The 10572-nt window shown below is 33.4% G+C and overlaps 1 protein-coding gene across 1 annotated transcript; it reads left to right on the top strand.

The window, feature by feature from the left end:
• The first annotated feature begins 2559 nt into the window (after positions 1 to 2559).
• Positions 2560 to 8662, top strand: LOC122582028. The gene is made up of 7 exons (XM_043754372.1): positions 2560 to 2907; positions 5878 to 6051; positions 6161 to 6253; positions 7009 to 7077; positions 7220 to 7426; positions 8056 to 8181; positions 8281 to 8662. The coding sequence occupies exons 1-7, from the start codon at positions 2647 to 2649 to the stop codon at positions 8434 to 8436; spliced, it is 1086 nt and encodes a 361-aa protein (XP_043610307.1). The 5' UTR covers positions 2560 to 2646; the 3' UTR covers positions 8437 to 8662.
• Positions 8663 to 10572: the final 1910 nt, after the last annotated feature.

Below are 10572 nucleotides of genomic sequence, written 5' to 3'. Positions count from 1 at the left end.
CCTAAATCTTGGGATTTGTTAAAAACTTGTTAGTTTGAATTATTTTCAAAACTTTAACTTTTAAATGATGCGTATGAATGTTTTGTTGACGGATGTATCTTGATTCTTAGGTAATGGATTATTATGCATTTTAGTAGTTTGATTATTGATTAATTACTTTTATAATTCAATTGGCGTATTTAAATATACAAGTGAAGGAAAATACAAAAAAAAATAAATTATATTATTAATTTAAAAATGACGTTCGTGGGAAATCCGTGAGAAATATGAGAGTACTAACCGTGGGAAAATCGTGGGAAATAAACCCGTGGCTAATCTGTGGGAAATTTATCCATGGGAAATTCGCGGGAAAAATTCAAAGAAATCTGTGGGAAATCTATGGGAAACTTTTTTGTGGATAATCTGTGTGAAAGAAAATCCGTGGGAAATCGGTGGGAGGATAAAATCCGTGGGAAAAATACAAAAACTTTTCGTTGAAAGTCCGTGGGAAATCCGTGATTATTGCCGTGGGAAATTCCGTGGGAATATTTTCCACGAATTTATGATCGTGAGAAAACCGTGGGTAGGAAAATTCGTGGGAAACTATTTCCCACGCCACTTTTAACGACGGCCACAATCCATGGGAAATCCGTGGGAATACGTCAGTTTTGTAGTATGTTCCGTTGCATTATTTGCGTGTAACTCTTTTTGGGGATAATAACATTAATCACTAGGTGTATATTCGTCCTTCACCAAAAAATAATATATCAACTTTAAAAAAGAAAAAAAAATAAATTAGCCATACCGTCCGGTATTAAATTAGATCCCTATATATAGATTTATATAGGTTTTTGATTTTAGTTTGTTTTGGTTTTTGATTAAGTTTTTTTTGGAGATTTGTTAAATACAATGATGAAAAATGCAAAAACGACAAATCATAAAGATGAATTTTGCACTTTACCATAGGGACAAACATGAAGATGGGTGAAAAGACATAAATGCCCCTCACGTGCAAGGCACGTGAGGAGGTTAACAGATTTAAAAACGAAATACAAACCACATGGATGATTTTAGCTAAAAGTTAACGGCGAGTATGAAAAATGCTCATTCGAAAAACCACATGGAGAAAAAAGTTAATTTGGCCTTTATTTTAATTATATTTATTGGTATGTATATAATTTGGTTAAAAAGATAACCGCACATATTCCCTTTGTTACACTAGAAATGCCCTATTTTGAATTTTTAAAGTTTTAATTTATAAACTTTGACTTTAAATATATTTTGTTGTGTTATATAAAACTTAATAAAAATTATATAAATGACAAAACTTGTAAAACACAGTCAATTCATGTAACATTTAACACAAATATAATTATTTAAGTTTAAATTAAGTTGTAAAAGTAAAGACTTTTTAAATTCAAAACATAACATTTTTAATGGGACTAGGTTACTATTTTTGTAAGTCATTCTTTATTTAGCACACATGCATAATGATCCGTAGCAGGATGAATTGTGGAGTAATCAACATATTACGTGATTTATTGTCTTCATATATTTGTATGGTTCGAATGACGTAGGGTCGTAGGGTTATGGTTAGATTTCCAATAATACCTACTTTTAACAACCACGAGAATAATACGAGATCACTTAAGATTGAGGTGAGATACTTAATGAAAAAAAAGTAAAATGACGTTTTTTATGGGTTTTAGGTCCTAATATTATATTCAACGGTGTATGAGGGAGGTTGATATGTAGACAACTTTACCCCTATTAAAGGTAGAGAGGTTGCTTCCAGGTAAGATACTTAATGAAAAAAAAGGAAAATGTCGTTTTTTTACGGGTTTTAGGTCCTAATATCATATTTGACGGTGTATGGGGGAGGTTGATATGTAGGCAACTTTACCCCTATTAAAGGTAGAGAGGTTGCTTCCAGGTAAACGTAAAAAACGACCTCCAGCTTTGCTGGGCATGAGGATCGAACCCATGACCCTTCTTTCCAGAGGCAAGACTTATCCAACCACTTATCCAACCATTTGGTTTATAGGTGAGATACTTAATCAATGACATAATCAATAGTAGGGAGTTTATAAGTTAACTCCAATATCTATAATCTATAATCCCTAATAAAATATATTGGACTCTCTATTTTAGGAAATTCAGCAATCTTTTCAATATTCTCATATTACCCCTAATTCACACATTACCTCTCCTTCTATATCTCTAAGCATAATCAGACAAACACCCTATCAAGATTTTACACACACGCATATTGATTTCTCCTCCACTGTTTTGTATTATCATTACCGTTTAACCATCGCAACGCGCGTACACCAATCCTCGTATAACAAAATTAACGTTTCATGTTAGGCCAGCCAGAGTGTTTTTCCTCATTTATAGTGAGTTTTTTATGCTAAGAGAATAAGATCGATTAGGCTAGTGAACCATAAATGATCTCAATTTACTGTTAGAAAAACAAGTGGTCATGACTCATGACAAATTGACAATTATGGAAACCTCCACATCCTTTCCAAAAATATCTACACCCACCACCATAAATAATGCATGCATGATCATGCAATTCGATATCGAACATTTCTTCTTCTTCTTCTTTTTCAGTTCAATTCTCTATAGAATTCGAGCCGAAAAGAGTGAGAAGCCATCTGGGAGATGGATATACCAGTAATTGATCTGACTCCATACGTGGATGCAACATCTGGTCAGTTCTGTTTAGATGGGGTTCTGAGTCCTGAACTCAAGAACATATGTTCAGAGGTTAGTAGAATACTAAGAGAGACCGGAGCGTTGTTTGTGAAAGATCCACGATGTTCTGCCGAAGATGATGATCGATTTATTAGTATGATGGAGAAGTACTTTGAAATGCCTGATGAATTCAAGCTTCTCCAGGCTCGACCTCACCAACATTATCAGGTGAAGTTTGTTATTGGATTTTTCATTAATTGTTAACCAAGTTTTTGCTGGATGTTTTTGTGTTACATATTCGAATATGGGCATGTAACTACACTAATTTGGGTTGGGAGTGTATGAGATACTCGTAACACTTTATTGACAAATAGTTGGCTTTGGAACTCTCATATAACTAATTTAATGAAAAAACAACCATGGTTTGATATGAACTCCTATATAAACCATGAATTTGGCTATCTAGCTAGTTACAAGCTTACCATAAACAGCTACTTATAATAAGAATGTGTTTATCTATACTTATACTTACTGTATTATAAAACAAATAGAGTTTTAAGTTTCAACTTTAACAATGTACACCTACTAATGCATAATGTACAATACATTTATATACCCCAAAATACCCTTAAAAGAAATCTCAACCACTCATTTTTCTCTCTCTTCTCAAATCATTATATTCCTTTAATTCATTCAAAAATTTTTATCTCAAAACCGTACATCGATAAATTATAAAAACTATATGGGTATTCTTAAACTTTAATGTTATTTCATTAGAGATGTCATTCGATATACTTTTGTCAAACTTTTAAATCCGAGGGCGGAGGTGCTTTCCTATCATACTCTATGATTTATCACCTTCTATGACCTATCACACTCTATGACCTATCACCCCATTATCTCACTGCCGCAATGCGCGGATACTTTCTCTCGTTTTTACTAAAATAGGTAGCTAAGCAGTTTTTGAAAAGATTTGTTATTGCTTATTTGCTTAGGAAAACAAACAATAAGCAGTTAAACACACAAATAGATAATTAGACAACCAATCCCAAACACTCTTTATGTACATATAGATTAAAATAAAAGGTAAAAAATTTTAAAATATTTTTTAAATTTTAACCTTTAATTTTACTCCAAATTTTAAGATGCCTCCGACTCGACTAGTAAAGTTGAAAACAACTTTAAAAAATTCTCATCATGTACATATACGTTTAAATAACTAAAAATTTCATCGTTCATAAATTAAAAGGTGTGAAAAAATTTATCAATTTGATTATACCTAAGTAAATATATATCTTCTATCTACAAGTTAAAAAAATTTCAAATAATCATAACAATTTGGTAAAGAAATAATTAATCAGTATTTAGTACGAGTAATCAATTTTAAAATAATTACATGTTATCTAAAATTGTTATATTATATATTTTGAATAATAGCTACTTTGATAGAACAAAAAAAGGAAAGGTTAAAGAAAAAACAAATTTAGAATAAAAGACAAATTTGAATATATGTGAAAAAAACAAAATAGTTGTTGAAAAATGTGTTTTAGTTTTTCAATTTAAAAATTGGAATGGGTTTTTCTTTTTAGAACTTAATGATATAATTATAAAAATGCATTCAAATTAAAAAATGCTACTTTTGTAAATCATATAAATAAAAAAGAACATGTTAAAATCTACATAGGGTGTTGGGGTTGGGTGTGGGGATTGAGGGTAAATAGATTTTGTTGTTTTTTATTTTGAAGAATGAAAAATAAAAAATATAAAAAACAATAAAACTATGTGTTCAAGTTTTACACTAAAATTTAATAAACGTTGTTTTTCTATTTTTTTGGAAATTCCTTTTTAAAAACTATCATTTGAACACGTTTTAGTTTCAATGTTTTGTACACTATATATATGGGAAGTGGTATTTGTATCACTATTTTTGATAGATATATCATATTGTACAATTTTTATAGTTGACTGTACAAGTGAATAATGCGCAGTCATGATAAATTAATCAATTAAAGTGGTACTGATATCACTTTCCATTATATATATATATATATATATATATATATGTGACGTATTTGAAAACAAAATATAAGTTGATTATCTTAATAAGTTTATATTACATATTCGATACTTTTGAGTTATAAACTTTCAATTAACTCCAAATTCGTACTAAAAGAATAAAAATACATATATAACATACGAGTACAAAATAATGTAACCATAAATATACATTATATAACAATAGTTAATTATGTTTTCCATTATAGTTAAGTGGTTGAACATCAGCTTTATATGGTGGAGGTTTCAAGTTCGAGACATGAGAAATATATTTTCAAGAAATTTTTAAAAAAAGTAAGTTCTCTGATAAAGCAGGTTTGAGTCTTGTAGAAGTGGTAAAGATTTATCCCAACTAAATGTCGTACTTTCAAGTGGTTCAGTTGGAGAATTCTCCACCTACAAGGTATTGGAGGTGAGAGGGTTCTCTAGCGCGGACCCATTTAACACTGTATGTTTGCACTGTGAGTAATTCACACATTTCAAAAAAAAAAAAACCCATAGCAATCATAAGTTTGCGACTTGCACCGACTCGGTCCAAATTCACACCGCGGCTCATAAGAGTCATGAGAAAAAAGAGTCACCTATCGAGTAACTTTGTTTTTGATGTAAATTGACTTGATTCATAAGAGTCGATTCGTGACTTGTAATAGTTTAACAACTATAATCATATTTTATACGTGATAATTAGAATTTTATTTTTGTGCACTTTAACATAAATTCTCCCACTTGCAAAACCCGAACGTGCATAATTCTCTAACTTTGACAAATTTATTCTTCTGAAAATTTGTATGAACAACTGAACTATTAACTATTACAACTGAAATATGTATATTGATATTGAATCTCCAAAAATACTTTATAGCCTTACCACATGTGTAAAACTTTACTGTTATGGTTGTTTGATAGAAGTTGATTCCTAAAAATATTTTTGTATCGATAATTCGTATGAAATCACGGGTCGACTTCTTTAGATAATCAACTGGCAGGATTCATAAGACATCTCATCATGATTCATGACATCATCAGAAGCAAACATATAGTTTTTGCTGAAAATAAAGATTCTATGATATGTCTAACTGAAGGATTTTGTTAGAGACAAGAAAGTGATTTTATTTTTGCATGTTTTGTGTCACGAAATAACAGAATGGTGCGACACCCGGAGGACTTGAAGTTCCAAGGAGTTTGGTTGTTAAGGATATGCTTATAAAAGCAAAAGAATTGCCAAAAGAACATCAGCCTTTGACTCCAACGGGTGCCGATATTAAGTGGCGATACATGTGGAGAATTGGCCCTAGACCATCAATAACCCGGTTTCAGGTTTAGTACATTTCTTCATGTCTTTCGGTACATCTGTTTTGTTTTTTTTTTTAATTTAGTTTTTGTTAATGATGATTCGTAATAATGTGAGTAAGCATATCTGTTTTAGGACCTAAACTCAGATCATGTTATCCCTGAAGGTTTCCCTGAGTGGGAAGAGACTATGGATTCATGGGGTTATAAGCTTCTGTCTGCCGTTGAGGTATTATGTCACTTGCATACATAGTGTTAAGTTTCTTAACAGTTGGGAAAGCGGTAATTGGGTAATGGGTCTAAACATGTTCATTATGAAAGGGAAATGATAAATATATCACATAAAATGATAAATCTACCACAATATATAAATTTCACTGCATACTGTAGAGATATGTGATGCGTAGTTGTGGTAGATTCATTAAATGTTTGTGGTACAAATATGAGCTCCGATTATGAAAGGGTTCATTTTTCATAGTACCTTTTAATTTGTTCATTTGCTATATATACAACTAACTTGTGATTAATGATTAATAATCATTGATACTCGTATAAGATATTTGTATGACACCATTGGTGTCTCGGCCCAAGTGGTGTTAGTTCTCCCAACATAAATACTTTGTGAGGTCACTACGGATCAGGATCTTGCCTAAAAATTGACCTCGGGTTCGACTTCATTTCCATTTCATAGGGTGGTACTCAAATACAACTCGGTCTGGGTCTGGTCCAATGGAAAGGACCAATTGGGTCCAAAGGACAACATAGTTAGGGAGGTTTTGCTAGAAAAGATCTATATGATGATAATCTAAGTCTTTAACTAAATGATACATGAGACTAGATCCATCAAAAAGTTGGATTTATACTGACTTAAAATTTGATCTGCTTGGCCCATTGGATTCATTTCGCTTCCAGTTAATTTATGAATTCCAATCCTTTGTTTATTTTTTTGCCTTTTTTCTTAGAAAATTATTTCAATTTTTGCAGGCTGTTGCTGAAATGGCAGCAATTGGTTTTGGGTTACCAAAAGATGCTTTCACTAATCTCTTGAAGAATGTAGGTCTATTCATTCATCATTATTTTTGTAAAGACCACTAAAATTTTATGGTGAATATTGCATTGCACATGTCTTTCTTTCTTGATAGCAATATATTGTAACATCAACTACAATAAAACCACACATTTGTAATTTCAACAGGGTCCACATCTTCTATCTCCAACAGGAGGGGACCTAGGGAGTCATGGCAAAGAGGGTACTGTATTTGCAGGATACCATTATGACCTTAACTTTCTCACAATTCATTATAGAAGTAAATTCCCTGGTCTGTATCTTTGGCTAAGGAATGGACAGAAAGTGGAAGTGAAGGTCCCGAAAGGGTGTCTACTTATTCAGACCGGAAAGCAGGTAACTAAGCCGTTGTTACCTAATGGTCACGATTTCAACCCATTTATATGCAAATGGGTTTCTGCATTGGGTATTTGTAAATGTTTGTTACGGGTCAGACATGTAAAATGTAAATAAGTACTTTAAAACTCACAAACATCACAAGTATAAAATATAACCTCAATAATATAGAGTATGCGTATTTTTTTACGCATATTTTAAAAGTTTGTAAAGTGAACAAAAAATAATAAAAAAAAAACGTTACAAGACGTGACCTATTTGGACCCGCACGTAGGCCTACTGCTCTTTGCTCGATTGATTTGAGTCTTACCTGCCCTGAGCGCTCCTGTCTATATTTAGTATTGAGGATTCTGTTGTATGTTGGCCCTTTGGGTTCTAATCAAAAATGTCAAATGAACAAACTAACGACACAGGCTCACACTTTTGTTTTTAATGAATTTTGTTGCAATTTACAGTACACAAACACTTGTTTATATAGGTTTACAAACATGTCAACAAACAAACACGGATTAATGAAGTAACATCCAATATTGTAAACTAACTTAAAATCATGTTAATTAAGCTTTGCAATAACAGGGTTCAAAAATTGATTTCACTCACAAAATTAAGTTCATTGTAATCGTTTGCAGTTAGAATGGGTTACTGCCGGAGACTGTATGGCTGGTTTGCACGAAGTTATTGTAACTAAGAAAACAATCGAAGCAATTAAAACAGCTAAACAAGAAAATCGAAGCCTATGGAGAGTATCCTCAACAGTAAGTACTACATCAGCCAGAAATTAACACATAAAATTTAATTTAATGCTATTTGAACTATATTAATCGTCGAGTTAACTTTCTGCTTTGTTTTGGCAGTTGTTTTCTGCTATAGCGTCGGACGCTGTAATGAAGCCTTTGGGTCATTACGCGCAATCACCTCTTGCAGATAAGTACCCGCCGATTTATGCTGGAGAGTATTTTCAGAAAGAGCTTGCTGTGATTAACCTTAATGAAAATCTGAAAGACCATTAGTAATTAAGTAATTTGATCAAGAAAGGTGTATGTGGTTGTTGATTGTTTAATACCGTGGAGAATAAACAAGGTTTGAAGATGAACTATGTTTATTGTTGTCAAAGTGTGATGTCATTTATCAAGCTACATTTTTATTGATGTGTCTAAGGGTATGTATTGTAAGAAATTGCTGTAAAAATATTGTATTGTATAATAATAATAATGGTGTTTGAATATATTTTATAAACTAGATTTAGTGCCCGTGTATACACACGAAAGTTATAAATAAACATCTTAATTATTTAACCACTTGATGAGACATCAAAAACTAATAATTTAACTTGATAGCTATAAACATACAATGTTAAGAAAAATGCAATGCACTTTTACCAAAGTTGGTGTAGATTAATACTAACAGTGTTTATACAATGTTAAAGAAAAATGCAACACACTTTTAGCAAAGTTGGTGTTGAATTATACTAACAGGTACCCGCACGATGTTCCGGTGTAATAACGATAGTGTTGATGGTGGTGACGGGCGGTGGTAGGGTGCGGCGATAGTGGCGGTGGCGGCGATGTAATGGCATCAACAGTGGAGACAGTGACGGGCAATGGTGGCGCGCGGCGGTGATGATAATGGCAGCAGTGGCGATTGGTGGTAGTGGTGACAGCGACGACAAGTATTGTAGGTTATTAATGTAATTTGGTTTTAGTGAATTGTTAAAACTTAATAAAAATGAGTTTTGCTATATATATATATATATAGGGTGACGATCCTGGAAGAAGGTGTCTTAAGAAGCGAAGGGAGAGAAGGTCCTATTAGCTAATCGAACGCGACATGTGGCAAAATAAAAAAAAAGCGCGGTGGCAATTTTGTAAATAAATGAAAGTTTTGTGAAGCTTGGTCAGCTTGGGATCTCAGTGGGTTGGGTCAGCTTGGGATGGGTCAGCTTGGTTTGGGTCAGTTTGGTCAGTCAGCTTGGGTCTGGGTCACTTTGTCTGGGTCAGCTTGGGTCTTGTCAGGTTTAGGCCAGCTTGGGGTTGGGTCAGTTTGGGGTCTGGGTCATCTTTGGTCATGGTTGGGTCAGCTTGGGTCCTGGTTCGGGTCAGTTTGACACAATTTACACATAATCTACACATCTACACACATGTAGATTAGGGTCAGCTTGGGTCCTGTTCAGTCAGGTTTGGGTCAGCTTGGGGTCAGGTCAGGTTGGGTCAGCTTGGGGTTGGGTTAGCTTGACACAATTACACATAATCTACACAAATGTAGATTAATCTACACAAATGTAGATTATGGGTTTTGGGTCAGCTTGGATCAGGTTTGGGTCAGCTTGGGGTCTGGTCAGGTTGGGTCAGCTTGGGGTCTGGTCAGCTTGGGTTTAGCTTGGGGTTGGGTTAGCTTGACACAATTTACACATAATCTACACAAATGTAGCTTATGGGTTTTGGGTCAGCTTGGGTTCTGGGTTGGGTAAGCCTAGTTCAGGTTTGGGTCAGCTTGGGGTGGGGTTAGCTTGACACAATTTACACACAATCTACACAAATGTAGATTACGGGTTTGGGTCAGCTTGGGGTTTGGTTGGGTCATCTTGGGATGGGTCAGGTTGGGTTTGGGTCAGCTTGGGCTAGAACCCAGGCTGATCAGATCCCAAGCTGACCCAAAACCAAGCTGACTTAGAACCCAGGCTGATCAAGCTGACCCAACCAAGCTGACAGACCAAGCTGATCATAACCCAAGTTGACCCAGACCCAAGCTGACCCAAAACCAGGCTGGTAAAAGTTTGATTTATTTACAAAAATGTCACCGCGTTTTTTTTTTTAAATCCACATGTCGCGTTGTGATTGGTTCATAAGACATTCTCTCCTTAAGACACCTTCTTATTTGATCTATCTCCTATATATATATATATATATATATTCAGCCTAAAATTATTATGAAAATATTATTAATAAAAAAGGCGATGTAATGAGTTTTTTTTTTCCTTTATAGAAACTTATCATTCTTAATATAAAGAATAAGATTATTATGTAAATTAAATGTTTAACCAATTGACTGTTTTTATAGATAAAAATCTAAACCATGACCATAAGAGATTTTGTTAGAAAACTTTTTATTTTAATCATAAAGTTCTTTATAATTGCTCAATAACGTGG

Source organism: Erigeron canadensis, chromosome 9, assembly GCF_010389155.1.
Source record: "Erigeron canadensis isolate Cc75 chromosome 9, C_canadensis_v1, whole genome shotgun sequence".
Classification (NCBI taxonomy): domain Eukaryota; kingdom Viridiplantae; phylum Streptophyta; class Magnoliopsida; order Asterales; family Asteraceae; genus Erigeron; species Erigeron canadensis.
Note: the sequence above shows the minus strand (reverse complement) of the source record. Positions and strands in the feature narration are given on the sequence as shown.